Source organism: Pinus tabuliformis, chromosome X, assembly GCF_031772625.1.
Source record: "Pinus tabuliformis cultivar Carrire ecotype Pingquan chromosome X, CPIR1, whole genome shotgun sequence".
In the NCBI taxonomy this organism is placed as follows: domain Eukaryota; kingdom Viridiplantae; phylum Streptophyta; class Pinopsida; order Pinales; family Pinaceae; genus Pinus; species Pinus tabuliformis.
The window spans coordinates 846,843,862-846,863,379 of NC_142308.1; the positions used below are offsets into that span (position 1 = coordinate 846,843,862).

The 19,518-nt window shown below is 42.6% G+C and overlaps 1 protein-coding gene across 1 annotated transcript in view; it reads right to left on the reverse strand.

Annotated features, from left to right (window-relative positions):
- The window catches only part of LOC149142397 (mediator of RNA polymerase II transcription subunit 14-like), a 164,088-nt gene that overhangs the window by 104,307 nt on the left and 40,263 nt on the right, over positions 1-19,518 (reverse strand). The window contains exon 3 of the mRNA XM_089451473.1: positions 15,323-15,435. Coding sequence (XP_089307599.1) covers positions 15,323-15,435 — 113 coding nt within the window. The remainder of the gene's footprint in view (positions 1-15,322; positions 15,436-19,518) is intronic.

Sequence of the window (19,518 nt, forward strand, 5' to 3'; positions counted from 1 at the left end):
AACTATCTTTGTTTTCCCATCTGTTTGAGGGTGATAACTAGTACTCGAAGTGAGCTCAATGCCCACCGACCAAAATAGCTCCTACCATAACCCACCAATGAACCGGCTGTCCCCATCACTGACAATGGTCTTTAGGAGACAAAGTAGCCGAAACACCTCGCTGAAGAACAATTTGACCACCTGTGAGGCCGAGTATCGGGCTGAGATGGCGAAGAAATGAGCAAACTTCGTCATGCAGTCCACCACTACGTAAATGCAGTTCCTGCCCTGTACTGTGGGCAGCCCAGTAATGAAGTCCATCGATATGCTCTCCCATTTCCAGTCAAGAATGGGAAGTGGTTGTAATAGGCCTACGAGGTGTGACTGCTCACCCTTGCTCCATTGGCATGTGTCACACTCCCTGATATGACTCAGAACATCATCCTTGAGGCCCGTCCATGCAAAGTGCTCTCTAATGGCCCTGTATGTCTTCGTGAACCCCTGGTGCCCTACTAGTGGTGAGTCATGGGCAGCCTGTAGAATCTTCTCCCGTAGTTGGGAGCTGGGTACTAAATAAATCTAGTTTCGAAAGTATATCACCTCGTTCATCACCCCGTACCGATCATCTGTCACTAACCTATCAAGGACCTCACACACGAACCAACCCTGGAGTACTCCGCTAGTAGTTGTGCCCTTTAATCGGGGCAATGTTCATCAAAGAGAGAGTGGTTGGCCTCCTGGACAACGCATCAACCACCATGTTGTGCTTTCCCTTGACATACTCAATGTCAAAGTCATATGCTTGGAGCTTGCTCACCCACTTTTGTTGCCTCTCCTGCAATTGTTTCTGCTCCAAGAAGAACCTGAGGCTGTTGTGATCTGTCTTGACTTTGAACTTGTTCCCCACCAAATATTGTCTGAACTTAGCCAGCGCATGCATGATGGCCAACATCTCCTTGTCATATATGGAGTACAGTAGCTCATGGGGCAGTAGCTTCTGACTCTCGAAAGCTATGGGGTGCCCTCCCTGCATCAACATGGCCCCCACACCCACTCTTGATGCATCACACTCCAACACAAAGGGTTGAGTGAAGTCGGGAAGTGCCAACACCGGACAACTACTCATGACCTGTTTGAGGCGCTCAAAAGCCTCTTGCGCTGTAGTGGTCCACTCAAATGCCCCTTTCTTCATCAAGTCAGTGAGGGGTGCTGCTAGCTAGGAGAAGCCCTTCACGAACTTCCTGTAATAAGTGCAGATGCCCATGAATCCTCTCATCTCGGTCACATTCCAAGGCTCTGGCAGCTAGCCAATCCCAGATAGCTCGGATCTTCTCCTCATGTACTCCCATACTGTCCACCCTAATGATGTGCCCTAGATAGAGCATTTCAGTCAGCTCAAACTCACACTTGGACAGTTTAGCATAAAATTGTTGCTCCTCCAGAACGCACAACACTGTCTCAATGTGCTACAAGTGCTCCTCCCAAGTCCAGCTATAAATCAGTATGTCATCGAAGAACACTAGCATGGCCTTCCTCAACTGCCCACGAAACACGTGGTTCATGCATGGCTGGAAGGTAGTTGGCGCATTGGTCAGCCCGAAGGGCATAACCAAGACCTCGAAGTGCCCATAACGGCGTTGGAACGTTCTCTTTGGGACATCCTGGTCCCTCACCTGGATCTGATCGTACCCTAACTGCAAATCAATCTTCGAAAAGAACTTAGGCCCCCTCAACTCATCCATCAGCTCATCAATACGTGGGATGGGGTAGTGGTTCTTCAGTGTCTTTTTGTTGAGGGGCCGATAATCTATGCACATTCATAAGGACCCATCCTTCTTCTTCACCATTACAATCGATGAAGCAAAAGGGCTGGAACTGGGACTGATGTGTCCAAGTGCCAATACCTCGTGGATAGCCCTCTCTATCTCATCCTGATATGCCTTGGGATGTCGGTAAGGAGTGGTGATGACGGCCTGCACTCCCGACTCCAGCTCAATAGTATGCTCAAACCCCAGGTCAAGGGGTTGACTCGGTGGTATGTCTCCAAACACTATTGGCTACCTGTCCGGGATAGCCTATATCTCCAGATGTGGTGGCTTGGGCTTCCCCCTAGCCTCTAAGATCCTCAACTCCACAACCCACTCAATGTCCCCGTGTCTCAAATCAACCTCCATCCTGTGGGTCGAAACAATCTGTAGCAGGTATGAGTGCATTCCCCATAGCAACATTGGCTTGCCATTCGGCCCTACAAACTCCATCTCCAACTTCCTCCAATCAGTCGTGACTCTGCCAAGTGAATAGAGCCACTGGACTCCCAACACCACATTGGAGTCCTTGACATCTACTACAAATAAGTGATTTGTCATGGAGTAGTTCCCCATGGTCACTATCAAAGATGGCACGTAGCGAGTGCACTGCATGGTCCTGTCCCCAAGCACAAGAACTAAGAATCCCTCAAACTCCTCAGTTGTGATGCCTCTCCTTTGAACCAACTGAGCATCAATGAAATTGTGGGTAGTCCCACTGTCCACCAGAACTGATACACGTTGCCCCTAAATAATGCCTTCGATCCTCAAGGTCAAAAACTTGGGTACCCCACGTAGTGATGCAAGGACCCCTCATGAAGGTGCAAAGGAAACTCCCCCTGGTGGTGGTGGTCGTGTTGGCCCTCCCTACTGAGTTGTTCCCTTGTCATCTCCACCCATCTTAAAATATGTCTCATCCTCTGCATCGCTGTCAGAAAAGACATCGATATAGTGGGCCTTGCCCACTGCACATCTGTGGCCTGGTGCCCACGACTCTTAACTGGTGAAACACGGTTTCCCCCTCCTGAGGTCTCTCTGAGTCTCCTTGTCCAGCTACCCATGCCCCTGATTGGCCCTCGGTGGTGGAGCCCTAGTGTCTTTTCCCCTCTGCTGGAAACCCTATCTGGGTGGTACTGGTGCTCGAGCCCTAGGTAGGGCATCCTGTAAGTCTCGGGCTCTCCCTACTGCGTCCTGTAATGTAGTGGGCCTATTGTACCTCACTAACTGCGTAATGGCTCTACTAGCCCCTCCACAAACATGTAAATCCTCCTAGTCTTCGACAAATCCGGCACCATCACATACAACCTCAGAAACTCTGAAATGTATGCCTAAGCACTCCTTGTCTGCTTGAGCCTTGTCAGCTCTCCAAAGTACTCCTCAGATCTTTCCTCTTGAACCGCTCCAACACCCTCCTACTGAAATCATCATAAGTGGTCACTCCTGCATGCCCCAACGTGGTCGGCCAATGGAACCACCAGTCATGGGCTTCCCCCTCCAGATGCAATGTGGCAATCTTGATTGCCTCTCCCTTCGTCATCTGATTCAGCTGGAAATAGACATCCATCTTTTCAACCCATGCCTTGGCCGAGCTCTTGGAGGACCCATCGAAACTTGGGAGAAACAGCCTCCCCATAGTGCGCTACAAGTTTGTCCCCTGCATGTAGCCTCCTCCACTCTATCCCTTGGGCCTATTGTTGCCTTTCAACTGGTAGAAATCCTTGAAAGTATTGGCCTTCCCAAAATCGGGTCCATAGGACGGGTACTCCAAGAAATAGTCCCCATAAGGCGTATCCTCCTGCTCTAGCTGCCCACCAACTCCAGATGTTAGGAATGTGGGGATGGTAGATCTATGGGGTGTGTTTGGAATCAGTGGCATGTTGTGATTAAGGGATGCATGATGCTGCGAAGTGCCAGACCCTTCTCCAAATTGGAAATCCCCTTGGACTCCCTTGCCCTTGTTGCCATTCCCATTTCGTTGGCTCATTCCTTCAATATTCTGAGACAACTCCTGCATTTCCTTCAACGAAAGATGGGCAAACTCCTTTTCCTCACTCCTTTTGTCTCCCTCATTGTCCCCCATGTTTGCTTCTACACCCTCAAACTCTTTTCTCACAGGGTCAAGGGTAATCTACAACTGCCTCTCTCTACTTCTATACCTTTGCCTTTGGTATGTCACGTTTTACATGTCCTCCCCAGTCATAAACTGCGCTACTCCCAGAGGTTGTGCCAAGTCTATGAGCTATGATACCACTGTAATATCCCTAAGGAAAATTAACAATAAATATGCAAAGCAAACATAGACAAAAACACCATAAAACAGTGAACACACAATCAGACCATAAATTGCACCAAAAACTGCATTATTGAGCTCTTTTTATTGATAAATAAGGGTGTACAATAAGGTGTTGGAAGGAATGCAATTGGGCTTGCTCAAGGCAAGCTAGCAAAGCCCTAAATGATAAATAAGACACCCTCCTCTAATCGGTTGTATGTTGCTCTAGCTCTACGCTGAAGATGCCTAGAAATACGGTGTTGGTTGAATAGATCTGTTGCTAAGGCCCTCTCAAGTGCTCAAAAAATTCTAAGAAATTAATCTCGGTCTCTCCACCAAATACCCAGAATAACCCATGAAGGAGTTGGCCAATGATTGACTTCGGAAATTCAACCCTATTTCCCCTCAATGGCTCAACTGTTGGGTGATTCGACCCACCGGTAAATCCTGCTGCAAAAGGCCTCCAAAATAGCTGCAATGCTCCTCAAAACACTTCCTTGACCTTCACTCCAAGTTTCAGCCTCAATCACACCTCACTCCTCCACCTCCCGAAGTGCTCCTACCAAGAACCACACAATCCCTGCGCTATTGTAGTTGCTCCTCTCCCAAAAAATTGAACCTCCTGATGGTAGTGTGAAATGACAAAGGTAAAACTCCCTCCTTGGGCTGGCTCTCAAAGTCCACCAAAGCAAGGGCTAAGATCTCCGCTCAGAGATACTCGTGTGCTAAATAGCACTTGCAGACTTAGCTTCAGCTCAAGCGTGCTCTTGTCAAAGACAATTTTGCAAATGATGAATGAATGAGCAAATGAGTGTTCCTTCCTCCTTTTGTCAAGATGCCTCCAAAATGCCCATGTGGACCCAACTCGAACTTCCCACACCAAATCCGCTCCAATGAGAGTGTACTTCCGATGTGGGCCAAAAATCTCATGAGGTGGCCCATATGCTCCACTAAAGCTGCAATTTTTCCTCCAGCTTTAATGCTTGGGTGTGTTCTAAGCCAAAAATCATGTGTGGGTCATCTAAGCCCACCTTTCCTAGGTGCATCCATGCAATAAACCAAAAATGAGCAAAATTGATATTTCACTTAGCAAAATGCTAAGTGGGAATATCACACTTACATTCTAGAATGAGAGGGTCTACACCTGTCATGAATAAGTCATCGACATATATAACCAAAATAAGAGGCATACCTTGAATTGTTTTGAAGTAAAAGTTTGGATTAGCATTGCTCCTTGTGAATCCCAACTTTATCAAGTAACTGTCAATATGAGCATACCAAGCACGGGGGGCTTGCTTCAATCCATAGAGAGCTTTCTTCAATCAGCATACATGGGTCTTCCTATCATGAACTTCAAACCCTAGAGGTTGTTCAATGTACACTTATTCTTGAAGTAAACCATGTAAGAAAGTTGTATTCACATCCATTTGATAGAGAGTCCATCCCTAACTTGCAGCAAGGGCTACTATCAAACGAATGTTTGTATATCGGGCCATTGGAGCAAATATATCATCGTAATCCTCTCCCTCTTTTTGAGAGAATCCACAAGCTACGAACCTTGCCTTGCATTTTTCGATGCTTCCATCAACGCCATGCTTGATCTTATAAAGCCATTTGGAGGTTACCACAAATCTTCCCTTCGGTCTCGGCACAATATCCCATACGTCATTTTTCATAATAGACTCATATTCTTCGGCCATTGCATCCTTTCGGACTTGTTCCTTCACTACTTCTTCAAAGGTACCAGGTTCAACATGGATCATATTGCTCATAGCTACAACATATGCTTGGTACCTGCATGGCTTCTTGTTTTCCCTTAAAGTTCCATGAGCAACAGCATGTTTCTCAGCATCTTGTAGTGTGTCTTTGAGCCAAAGTGGTCTTTCCCTGGTAGGAGGATCACTTGGACCACGATCCAAGGGGTCCATAGGTTCCATGGGATCATCAATGATGTCCTTCTCGGATTTAGGCATAGGACCTTCTAGAATATCCATATCATCACTCTTGTCTTTAGGAGGAGTAGGCAAAGGGAGGTCCCTTGCTTTTCTAAGTGCAACATCTTCATCAAATGTTACATCCCTGCTAACTTCAACCTTCCTTTGACTAGAAATATATTCTAAATGCTTTAAAATCTTCACTATATCTAACAAACGTACCTTTCCTTCCTGTAGCTGCTAGCTTGTTTCTTTTGTCCTTCGTCACATGGAAGTATACAGGGCACCCAAAAATCCGGAGATGACCAATATCAAGCTTGACATCTGTGAAGACTTCCTCGGGAGTCTTGTTGTCCAAAGCTTGATGAGGCAACCTGTTTTGAACATATACTGTTGTGTTTGTTGCTTCAGCCCAAAGGAATTTAGACAACTTTTGATCATGGAGCATGGCTCGGGCAGCTTCTACAATGGAGTTGTTCTTTCTCTCAGCGACTCCATTTTGCTCAGGAGTGTAGGGCACAATGGTCTCCTTAATTCCTTCCTTCGAGAATTAAGAAGGAAAACCTGTACCATCATGGCCAATCTAAACATTCCCATCACTCAATGAGTAGGTTGACATGTTGGCTAAATTTGCTACTAAAAAATTGGCAAGAAAAGCTCTCTTTGACTTGAGGAACCATGAACAACAATAATAGCACACCCAACATGTTGTTAACCAAGCCCAAAAGCTCACTAGTTCAAATCAATTTATATTCAACAATATGTTCCATGATCCCCAAAGATTATCTGTCCCAAATGCAATTATGTGTCAAGAGTCAGGACTTCTCTAGAAGGAGTGGAGATGGAGGAATTGGAAACCCTTCTACATTTATGTGATCAAGTATCTTTAGGATATGGTAAGGAACTTAATTAATATTATCCCTTGCTTGAATAAAAAGTAGGGGGTGAAGGATCTTGTGATTCATTGGTTGACGAAGTGCCATTCCATTTGAAGGTTGTGAAAATTCATGAATCTAACACATCAAAAACCCCTACTGCAATTTCAGGTTTATTATCTCCTACTTGTTCTTTACATTAACAAGTTATTTAATTGCATAAGCATCAAAGTAAACACAAATGCAGCCTTCACAGATATACAAATCATGCACTGAAGTAAACAGAAACAATAACACAATGGACACCGTTATTTTTGGACAATCGTCCCCAGAAAAACCCAATGCGGGAAAACTGGTGCAACATATAGAGGGTTTGAATTATTAAGCAGATTCCTGAATACAACTAGGGTGCCAAAAATGGCTCACCCTTCAAAGAATATCCTTGGCAGTAGCACCTCTCTCCGGAGACAGATATTCCGGCAAATCAGCAACCGAATGATCAACCCCACAGTGACTCTCACTGTTCCTTGTGTTGGATAGCAAAAGCTACTCCAAGCACTTCTCTGGAACTACGTCACCCTCTCCCTGCTCAAGATCTGATGATCAGCTCCCAGTCTGCCTCACAGATTCTCCCAATGTTGTCCCTGAAGCCCTCTGCGTCCTCTGCGCTGGCTCCTCGGGGCCTTTGCGTCAGCCTTCTTGGGCTTGCGTTGTCTCTCCCGGTGCTTCACTAGCTCTCCGTTATGTATTCTTCAGCCTTGGATCGAAATCCCTTGCTGAATTGCCCCTCGCTGCAACTGATCACTAACTCGATTTCCTCAGCAAACCTTGCCCTAGAAAATCGAATTCTTGATCTCTCTTGGTGTGTCTCCAACTGACCCTCAAGCCTCCTCTTATACTTTTCCTATTGACGATTCAACGGCCGAGATTAAGTCCCTAATCAACGGCTAAGATTAGATCTGGCTTGATCCTCATCACTTAGAACTTTCTCACCCATATTATATTAATACACATTAATATTTTTATTTTCCTAAGTTTAGACTTAGGAACCCATTAAAAATATTAATTATTTTAATATCTCTTCATCCGGGTGGAATTTCTCCAAACGATTTCTAGGTCTTGGAGATCTCATGTGCCTTAGCCTCTCCACCAAATTTCAAGGCTAGAGCACATCCGATGCTACCCAAAAATCAACACTCCCTCTTAGCGAGGAATGTGCTCTAGCAATGCTTCACCATAGAAGCATCACACTAATCTTCCGCATCGATCCTCTGTGTTGATGCTTGGCCTACTACCCCACATCCACTGCACTGTTGCCTCCTATACTGCGGCCCATGACATTGCCACCGCCACTACTACATCTATACTGCAACTCCCTCTCAACATGCTGCATCATGCTACGCATAGCACTATCACTGCTAACTGTTGCACTGCAACTTAGTTATCGAGAAGTAAGTAACTCACTTCACCCAATCACTGACATCCAAGTCAATCTGGAAGCCTCATGATGCTGAAGCCATCTCTGTTGCTATCATGTGCTCCCTTTGTTGCCACTGCGTTGCTGCAACCTCTTATGTGCCTCTCGCATCGCTGCAACCTCCATTGTGCTGCTACACACTTCTGCACTCTAGCACTGCCTTTTCGCTCCATCACACCTTGCTCCACCCGACACCTGTCATCATGCTATTGTCTTTAAGGGCTCTTGTAGCCGAATGTGATCCAAGAGTTTGGGCACCTCAAGGATCCTGCCCCTGCATGTAGTCCTCTCGACTACAACTCTATGTCTCCCCACCTCTTCTCTAGAGGCGCATGAGCACTCATGGCACAATCGTCATCAGTCTTGACATCCTTCTCCGCCTTTGCTAGAGCAGCCTTTGATTCAGAAGCTTCTCCCTTGCCTTTCTTCCTGGGGCACTGAGAGGCATAATGTCCCAGCTCCCCATATTTGAAGCACTTGACCTTGGAGATATCTTTCTTCTTCCTCTTATGAACCCCCTGCTGTCGCACGGATGCTAGAGCTGCATCCTCCTCCTCCTCTTTCTTGATTCAAACTCCCTTACCACTACTCCCCACCTTGGTCAACCTCCTGATCTCTTCCTTTCAAAGAGCTGCCCACATCTCCTCCGAATTGCGGAGAGTTGCTCTACCCAAAATGCTTTGGACAAACGTATCCCAGTTCTCAGAGACTGCATTTAGAGCAGTCTTAACCATAAACTCTAGATCCCGTGTAGACCCCTCAAAAGTAAGCTAGCCACGAATTCCTTGCAAGCTGAGAAGAAACATATATATCTCTTCTCCTTTCTGCATCTGATATGACCTCAGCTAATTTTCCAATAACATTTTGCGTTGCATGGAAGAGCCCTGGTATAAGGTGGTCGGCGTTTGCCACATCTCCCTTGTTGTGTTCTTCTCAACAATATGTGGTATGACATGATCTTTGACCCTGTTTAGGATCATGCATTTCGCCTTCGCCTTGGCCTCCTCATACTTCTCATTTGCATTAGGATCAACTGGAACAGCTACGCTTTTCAAGGCATAGTCCTTGATGCAATGTTTATCCAAGATTGTCAGGATCGTGACCTTCCAGATGACAAAATTGGAAGCCCTGTCCAATATGTGTTGATCCCTCAATCCGTTTACTGCCATCTCTGCTCCTCTTTTCTAGACTCCCTCTGAGTCCTGATTTCCCTCTCGGAAATCCTCCGGCCAACTGTCGAATCACTCCTCTCCAATCCTCCTTTGTCGTTGCAACCTGGATCTAGATTTCTTGGCTAGAAATCTGTAGAGGTAGTGCTTCTGCACTCATAGAACCAGCGTCCCACCTGCTCCACAAATCAAAATCTGCTCAGCTCCCTTAGCCCCGGCAACTAAAGAATCTAAGCCCTTCTGGATCTGCGCAATCGCAGTGAAAGTTGGATCAGCTCCTCCTGGCCACTACGTCAATCCTTCATGGCTTAAAAAGATGACTTGGCACTGCGTAAGCTTGATCTGCCTCCCTCTGCCTCTGCACTGGCCTGGACAGCTGATGCAGCTATTGCGTGGGCTCCTCCCAACTACTGTGTCTTCCTCTCCTTGCTCAGAATGCTAACGCAAGCACTGCGCGAGCCTCTGCATCACACACTCTACACTGTGTCACTCCTCTCGCCTCTTCAGCTCTGGAAAAACGTTCTCTCGGGGCAGCTGCTTCTCTGCTGCAAATTCTCGGATTTTCTCGGCTGGTGTCTTCAGTCGCCTCTGATCTGCAATCGCTCTGATACCATGTGAAAATTCATGAATCTAACACATCAAAAACCCCTACTGCAATTTCTGGTTTACTATCTCCTACTTGTTCTTTACATTAACAAGTTATTTAATTGCATAAACATCAAAGTAAACACAAATGCAACCTTCACAGGTATACAAATCATGCACTGAAGTAAACAGAAACAATAACACAAGGGACACCGTTATTTTTGGACAATCGTCCCTAGAAAAACCCAATGCGGGAAAATCGGTGTAGCGTATAGAGGGTTTGTATTATTAAGCAGATTTGTGAATACAACTAGGGTGCTAGAAATGGCTCACCCTTTAGAGAATATCGTTGGCAGTAGTACCTCTCTCCAGAGACAGATATTCCGACAAATCAACAATCGAATGATCAACCCCATAGTGACTCTGACTGTTCCTTGTGCTGGACAGCGAAAGCTACTCCAAGCACTGCTCTGGAACTGCATCACCCTTTCTGGAACTGCGTCACCCTCTCCTGGCTCAAGATCTGTTGATCAGCTCCAAGTCTACCTCACAAATTCTCTCAGCTCTGTGCCTGAAACCCTCTGTGTCCTTTGCATCAGCCTCTACGGCTTTTGTGTCAGCCTCTATTGCCCTCTGTGTCCTCTGCGCTGGCTCCTCAAACCTCTGCGTCAACCCTTCTTGGGCATGCGGTATCTCTCCCGACACTTCACTACCTCTCTGTTATGTATTCTTCAGCCATGGATCGAAATCCCTTGTCGAACTACCCCTCGCTGCAACTGATCACTAACTCGATTTCCTCAACAAACCTCGTCCTAGAAAATCGAATTCTTGATCTCTCTTGGTGTGTCTCCAACTGACCCTCAAGCCTCCTCTTATACTTTTCCTGTTGACGATTCAATAGCCGAGATTAAGTCCCTAATCAACGGCTAATATTAAATCTAGCTTGATCCTCGTCACTTAAGACTTTCTCACCCATATTATATTAAAACACATTAATAATTTTATTTTCCTAAGTTTAGACTTAGGAACCCATTATAAATATTAACTATTTTAATATCTCTTCATCCGGGTGGAATTTCTCCAAATGATTTCTGGGACTTGGAGATCTCATGCGCCTTAACCTCTCCACCAAATTTCAAGGCTAGAGCACATCTGATGCTACCCAAAAATCAACAAAGGTCGCATTATTCTTTTCAACACAAGGTATGGGAGTGGCTTTTGGTCCAACAAGGGTTGGAAGTCAAAAGTAGGCTCTGTTAGCTTTGCGATAAGATGAAGTTTTTTCTAAAGAACAGAACAGATTCGGCCGTGTGTTATGCTCAAAAGGGAGCCCGCAGCATTCTGTCTCCTTCTCCTCCTTCATTTTTCCTACACTCTTATAATTCCCGCTACCCCTATTTCCCTCTATTTGGCCTCCAAAACCTTGTGTAAGCCCCTTGTTCCGTCTATCCCCTCAGCGCTAAAGTTTAAACCCATACGACTATATTCACGTGACCGCGCACCATAACCCGTCGTTTCCCTGTCACATCAGTCATAAACGTGTGCATTTAGTCTGCGCCTTCGATCAACCCCCGCCGCGATCCGACGGCATTCGCACTTCCCGCTCCCGTAACCTGCACGCTCGTTAACCAGCGGGGAAAGCGGTTTCCCGTCGGTCCCATCTGCCACGCGTCGCTGTTATATTGGATCGCACGGCCGTGTACGTTTACTGCTTCCCTCCCATAAGCGGTGCGGGGAATACCGCCCGCCACCGGAGCCACCTCCCCCCACTCGCTAACCCTCGCGCAGCTTCGTCGCCCAACGACCGTTGAATCTCCCCGCCCAAGATGCAACGGCCCACGATCTCCCCGCCCTCACATCTCCTGATATCTTTCGCAAATCGATCCCCGCCATCGATCACTGCGATCCAATGGTTGATGTTTTTCCTCCGTCCACTCGTACACCCGCCATGAAGTCTTCGCCACCTTTGACTGAGCCATGCTTCTGAAGGACAATGGCAGCCATCTACCAATACCCTGTGCAATTATTCTTCAACAACTGAATTCAAGAGCATTATGGCCAAAAAGCAAGAAGGACGTGCCTCGAGCGGTTAAACGCACTTATCAGTAATGGAGCCTGTTTCATATTATACTCCACCTGTGCAGGAAGGATGGCCGAGCAACAGAGAATGTCAAATTAATTTATTGAAGCAGCAGATTGTATCAGAGACCCATATCAGAGAGTTAAGGTGGTTGGTGGTCCATTATGACCCCTCCATGCATAGGATAGCAGAGCAGTTTTTGTAAACAAACTCTATATATACCCAAAAAGAAGATGTAATGAGATTGATAGTTGTAGTTTTGATGTAAGGTTCAACTTCTAGAGACTGTAACTACTGTGATACTTGCAGCGTCTGGTCTTCATTTTCAGCTAATACAAGCTTCTTTTGCTGTTAATTGCTCACTTTCCGCTTCTTCTCTGTTCTAGGTTGTGCCTGTTTTGCATTTTTCATGTGCTCTTGATATTTAGCATTTGAGGGGCTGTCATCCCACCTCTGTGTTAGAATCTAGTATGTATCATTGAATGTGTTATGCAGATTTCTGTTATTCTAGTACCAGAGAGTTGTCATCCTATCTGTGCATTAAGAAATAGATTTGTAGACCTTCTTATTGGTTGCAACTGGCCAGCACATGATCTTGTGCATCTGCTGGTGCGGTCAGTATTCTCCATATTCACTTAATCCTCAAACTGTGAGTAATTGGTGGTCTAAAGCCTTGTAGTCTTGGGGTGTTCACCCATGTCTGAGGTTAAGCATAGTAGAAATGGTTATCTAGCTTGAATATGCATCATTCCTTCCATTCATCCACCCATTTCCAACATTTTCTGTTGAGTTTGTAATGTTCCCGAGCATCTCTGAGATACAACCTAGGAGAATTTCTTGGGGTGATAACAGGCTCCATAAGGTAGGCTAACAGATGTTGCTTGTGCTTTATGTGGCAAGGGTGAAACAATTATGCATGCTTGTTGATAGTGTTGGGCTACGAAAGTTTTTTGGACATGTTTTCAGGGAGAATTTCAGTTCTTGTTTACTACCTTGCTTTCATTAAAGGGTCCTCTTCTAGTTGACACTTGGATGGTCTGAGACATCTATAAATCCCCATGGTACTTAGTGCAATTGATTGTTGATAAGTTTCTGTGTAGGCACCATTGTACAAGTACTTTCTAGGAGGATCCCTCTTCTTTTAGTATAGGAAGTTGAGGAGCTTTAAGCAAGAGATAGCTCCAGTTGTGCAAGTCAAAATCGGTGCTTTTCATTGAGATGTTGAGTCGTTTTCTATGGATGCAAATGCTCACATGGTTGCTTTTTTGGTATTTTGAGGTGAGATTCTCCCAAAACTCCTATTATGCACGTGATGTATCTTTTCTGTCACACAATGTACTGATTTGATCTTGAAGTATATGAAGCATTTTCAAAAAAGATTGGTGTATAGCAATTTATAAAATTGTAGTAAACTGATTTCGTATTCCAGGATTTGAACAACCCCACAACATTATCAAAATTTGATAAGTTCACAGACTCTCCACCAACCTTATAATTTCCTAAAAATAATTTCCTTCTACATCAACAATACTTCAAACTGTGCTTAGTTGTGACATAGACAATCCTCCTAATTATGCTTACTTGTGATTGGCCATTGTCATTGATGACATTGATAGGGAACTGGGCACAGGTTTACAAAAGAAGACTTTCCAAATTCCAAGAAGCAGGGGAAAAAGTACAATAATAGATATGAAGGAGAAAATATTTGCATTAAAAAATGTTGTTGATTTTTTTTCTAAATTTTTTTCTAGTTCACAAGTCATGGGATCCATAATAAATAAAAAAGGAAATGGCATTGCTACACAGGAGGAAAATTGATCATACAAGAAACATTTGAAAAGCATCTCAAGACTCAGACATTTCCCAGTTGTTTTGATACCATTTACTTGCCAGAAATCAAATTGCTATAATTGATTCCATCGTTGCAAAATCAGAGACAGAATTTTTTCAATTTTGCATCTAGTCGCACATCACAAGAAGGGAGGAATTCATTCGCAACAAGTCAACTCTTGCATCCTTTGAAATCAATAAACACAACTAAGTGCAGATAAGCATCTCTCATAATTGCAAACTGGGAACAAGCCATAGCACATTCCAATGCATTAAGGAAACTCTGGCCTGAAATGGTAATGGAAATGTTCGAAATGCTACATAAACTATATCTCATGAAATATAAATTGTATTTCTTGAACAAAGCTATTATTCAAAATATTTGAGAAAAGCGTGATTATTACTGATCCATATATTCTAAAATGCATTTAATTGCAACTATGTCCTACCTCCCACTCCAAAACACAATGATCTTCTCTAAATTGATATAATCATTTCGTTTCTTTAATGTTTAGGAAGAAATATCAGTTGATCAGACTGAAAAATTGAAAGTTGCTATTCACTTTCTAACAAATAATGACTTCAATCCCATTGAAGAATTGTCCAAAACAATGCAACAATACAGAAGAATATTCTCCCATATGTGCTACAAGGTTTGACTTTATCTCTCCTTCATTACAACCATAAGCCCGGCCCCCAACACATCAAAATTCAGTCAGCTTCCATGAGTGACATTGAAGCCACAATAAATTGGAATGTATTTTATATTTTTCCTGATTGTTATGCACCATCAACACTTCAAATACTCATGTTGTTAGAATATAAAATTACTGTATAATAAAATACTCATGTTGTTAGAATATAAAATTACTGTATAATAAAATAACTTTCTGACTTTACGATATGTTAATATTTACGTTTTCTATAAACCAGGCTATCCCACATTCATAAGTGGAAAATGACCTGCTCAGTTAACAATGATATATAAGGAAGTACACTTCACTGTAATAAATAAATCAGTTATTCATTGATAATACCATATTGTGTTATTGTGAGTATCATCCTTTGAGCTCAATTATGTGACTCAATCCTAGGCTTTCATCATTTAGATTTAGTAATCTAGCTCATTTTGTAATACATATAGGAAGAACACTCACTCCTAAAACATCCACCCCATATAATGTATATGAAGGAAAACATGTATATGCATTTAGTCCATAGAGATCCGTTGGAAGCAATAGAAGAGACAGATTCCTAACCATTGTCCTTAACAACTAAAACACACAAAGAAAAAATATGACAGCCTGTAAACAGACCTGATGCTGATTCCAAGAACCACGTAAGACAGACCATACACTCGAACACATAATAATTCCTCTCCAAGTTCCCCTACAACAGCATCAATATTTTTTTGCAAAACATCTGATATCTGGCACCCACAATTACAAATTAGCACAGAACTGTAAGAAACAAAATCAACTTAAATAATGGATATGAAAACCAACATATAACACAAGATTTGACTAAACCTGTCCATGACAATTCTGTTTGACTTCATAGGAGGAAAATATTGTTCCAAAAGAAACAGGATATCATTCATCAGCCTAAACCTTTTTATGAAAAAACACTTCTTATATTTACATCAGTTTTTTCACCAGTGGACAAGATTCAATTCTCATGAGGGCTATTCCTGAAGCCATGGGTCACCTTGATGTAGTGGTAGAACATGTGGTTGCACCAAAGAGAATGATCTTGTGACCCATGCACATGTAAGTGGGTCAAAGCCCTCCCCTATATCCTTCAAATTTTAAATCAATTGGGTCTAGCTTGAGTAAATAAGGGGAAAAATTGTTATCCTCCCTACTCAGGTTCAAATCCTGCTTGTGACATGTTTTCTTTTCATGAGGCAATTGTGTCAGTTGGGGCTCCTCGTGAGCAATGAGAAATATCTCGCCATTATTTACAGGCTGGATGGCAGGATGCTTGGTTACATGTAAATACACACACATCCATCCATCAAAGGAAAACAAAAGGAAGAAAGCTATATATAATAGTATTCATATCCTCTTGCTTAAAACTACAACAACAAAATAAAATCCGAGCAGGCATCAAGGTCTTAATTTCATCAGCCTAAACTTTATTCAAAATATGCTGAATATCATAAATTCAAAAATTGCCAGTAACAGTATCTGCCTTATTCTTAGGATGAATATTGATATCTTATACTAACAAACTGAAAAGTTCATTGAGTGTCAAAGCATAAAAGAGAATACTGTTGAAAACATAATTGGCTTACACTCGTTGACATATGATTCAGCATCCCTATATTGAGAATGACAACAACTACTGTACATTTTATTTGATGCAAATTTAAAGTGAGTATATGGTAATTACCTGTACTCATTTTTTCGGTGAATAAAAATTGCCACTGACACATTTCAATATTAAGCATTCTGATGGAAAAATCAAATTTATGATCATGTCAAGTACTTCTAGCCTAAACATCCAATGAGACTGAAAAAACATTTTTTGCATCATGTGTACTTCAACATGGCTTAAGCCAAAAGGACAGGGAAATTATGGGTCAACTTAGTTGGAAATATGAAGTAAGGCCTTGGTTCAACACCTTTCCAAAGGGCTGAACTGCTTGAAGTTCAAGTCATTCCACCTCGGAGGCAGAACCCAAAGGAATCCCCTCGCTAATCTGGTTGTGCTCTTGTAGTATAAATTCTGTGATTATAATTTCATTTAACTTGTACAGTCTTTAAATGTATCCTTGTGAGTTGCGAATAGTTTTAGCAAGCAACAGTGCCCCAACATGCCTTCCACTTCCTGTCCAAATAAGACAGTAATTTTTTACTATAATTAAACCATTTCAAATTTTAATTTAAAATAATGATTCAAAACTTAATAATTAATTAGTATAGTCATTGAATTACATAAAAACATTTTCTCAAGGTAAGAAGGAGAAGGAAAAGGGAAAGGTGCATCAATAACTAAGGATTCATTTGGTTGAAGTGAGAACTTCATCTAACTGGAATGCTTAACATCCTTTTGTCAACTGATGGAGTACTAACATAGATCTATGTTAACCTTGCATCCATTAAGTACCAAAAAGGATCAAAAAGATATAGGGCTAAGATGGACCCATATAAAAATATTTAATTATATATTATTTTTCATTATGCTAATTAATGGTCATCTTTTTTATTTTCTTTTTTAAACTATGGAACTCAACTTTTCTTATTATTTCGATTTAAAAGTGCTAAAAACAAGCAGATGGGCATGACACATGCTATCCCCTTTGCTATAGCATGCACCTCACTTCTCTTTGATAAGCTGCAACATCATAAGTTACATTAAAAAGAGTCACGAAACTAGTTACCATTCGTCCTGGTTAGTTTTCCCAATGAAAAAAAACTATGCATATATCAAATAGTAGCTAAAGATGTTTAACATATCATGGGTATACATCCCCAAGAGTCCCTTCCCTTGTGTTTCCTATGTTTCAAAGAGAAAGGAGACAACGCAACCCACAAGGCATAGCATAGGGACATCCCTAAAATGTAGGGATCATCCAAACTATGTTCCTTGTTAAACAAGGGAGGTTGTGACCCTGATATAACTTTTGTAAAGGTCCTAAGAACTAAGTTGCACGAAATGCCAAAATGTCTTGGTGTTTCCGAAACGGGTATGTTTAGAAACGTCACCTCCCAAAAATGGAAACGTTGGCTGAAATGTCATCCAAAACGTCATATATATATATATATATATATATATATATAAGTGAATAACACATAATCTTGCAAGAAAAAAAAAAGGATAAGACCCATGATGACAATTTAGAAGGAAAAACAAGTCTATATTAACTCTCATGTATGATTACATGATGGTTGAGTTTTGGCCAAGTTTCGGAGTTTCGGGTACGGGTACAGCTCGAAACGTCGGGTTCCTAGAAGTTTCGTGCAACATAGCCTAAGACCCTCAAGAGGTTTAATCCATGCTTTAAGACCAAGATTCATTTTATTTTGACTAGTGTGGCAGCAATATGTCGAATATATAAGTCATAGGGAGACCATCCTCTCGAACCACCAGCCTATTTGGTTCAAAGGCACCAAAGAAGGTGAGCATACATAGGACTTGATTATTTTTTAATACCTCACATTTGAAAAATCTTGGTTATATAATATAATGGATGTATTACAAGAATCTAGAACTTACTATCCAGGAGATGAAGGTATATTGTCTAATGGACTCTCAATACTACACTAGTTGGGTGACTAGCCAAAAGGAGATTGAAGATGAGTTATTCATTGTTACCACTCAAACTAGCAGGGGACATAATGGGAAAATGTTAACCAAGGGCAACAAATGGAGACTTAGCCCATTGTCACCTCAACTAAGGCTCCCTTCTATTTATGGACTTTCACCGATGAGAGGAGACCCGATACGTATGGAGCAAAAATAAAGGATAAGTCAATGGATATGAATGACCCAATAAACCCTTTCCTAGAATAATTTGAAGGATGGGTTTATGGGATAAGACGGAGACCTGTGAAGGAGTTTCCCAGTCCCTAAAATCCTTATTAGAATTGGTATCCCGGATGGTTCTTGAAAAATGGTCTTTCAAAGGAACGGGACAACACGGGGCCAAGTGTACCCAGTCTAGGGTATGAGGAAAGTATGTAGCAACCAATGATATTCTTACCCTAGACAAGGTGGGGAAAGGATCAAAGAAAATATTTGCACTCAAAGACATTGTTTTGACCCTAATGAGGTACTAGCCTTGGGGATGGCAAGAAAAGTTTTGATCTCGGATCTAGGGCTTGGCTTTTCTCCCAACCACACCGTCGGAATGTCTTCAAATTGGAGGAAAGCTAGAGGAAAGGCCAGGCAGGGGACCCTAGGAGATCGAATTCTTTTGATGGCTAGCTTGTCGGGAAATTGATGCCCTAGGTACCCCAATGTGGCTAGTCCCGGAAGGGTGTGAAAGAATATGAGTTTTAGTGACCACCCTTGGTAGATCAGTGCCTTAATCTTTGGGAAAATGGAGTCTATGTTGAGCATGAGTAGGATTTCTTGGTTCCCAGTCAAGGAGGCCTCAAGATCACTTTGTTTGCCCTCTAGGTCAAGAAGAAGCAACCTTGCAGCTTTTATACTCCGATGTGCAAGAGGAATGGCTTGTCAAGGTCGAATTCGTTGATAGAATTACCCCTAGGAGATTTCGTTCCTATTACATGACCCATACATTGAGAGATGCTATAATAGAAACAAATTCCACAATTTTAAGCAATAAATGCATGCAGCGATTAGCCCTAGAACAGAGAAAATCCCAGTCCAACATATATGACAAAAGTAAACAAGAATAACATCAAAAAGCACATACTTACATGTAATAGAGTATATCCAACCATTCACAATTGACAATTAAGAAGCTCCAAGAGAAGATAGACCAATATCCACATATCAAAACTCATCCATAAAGCTACAATTCATCCTCTAGAAAAAGTGC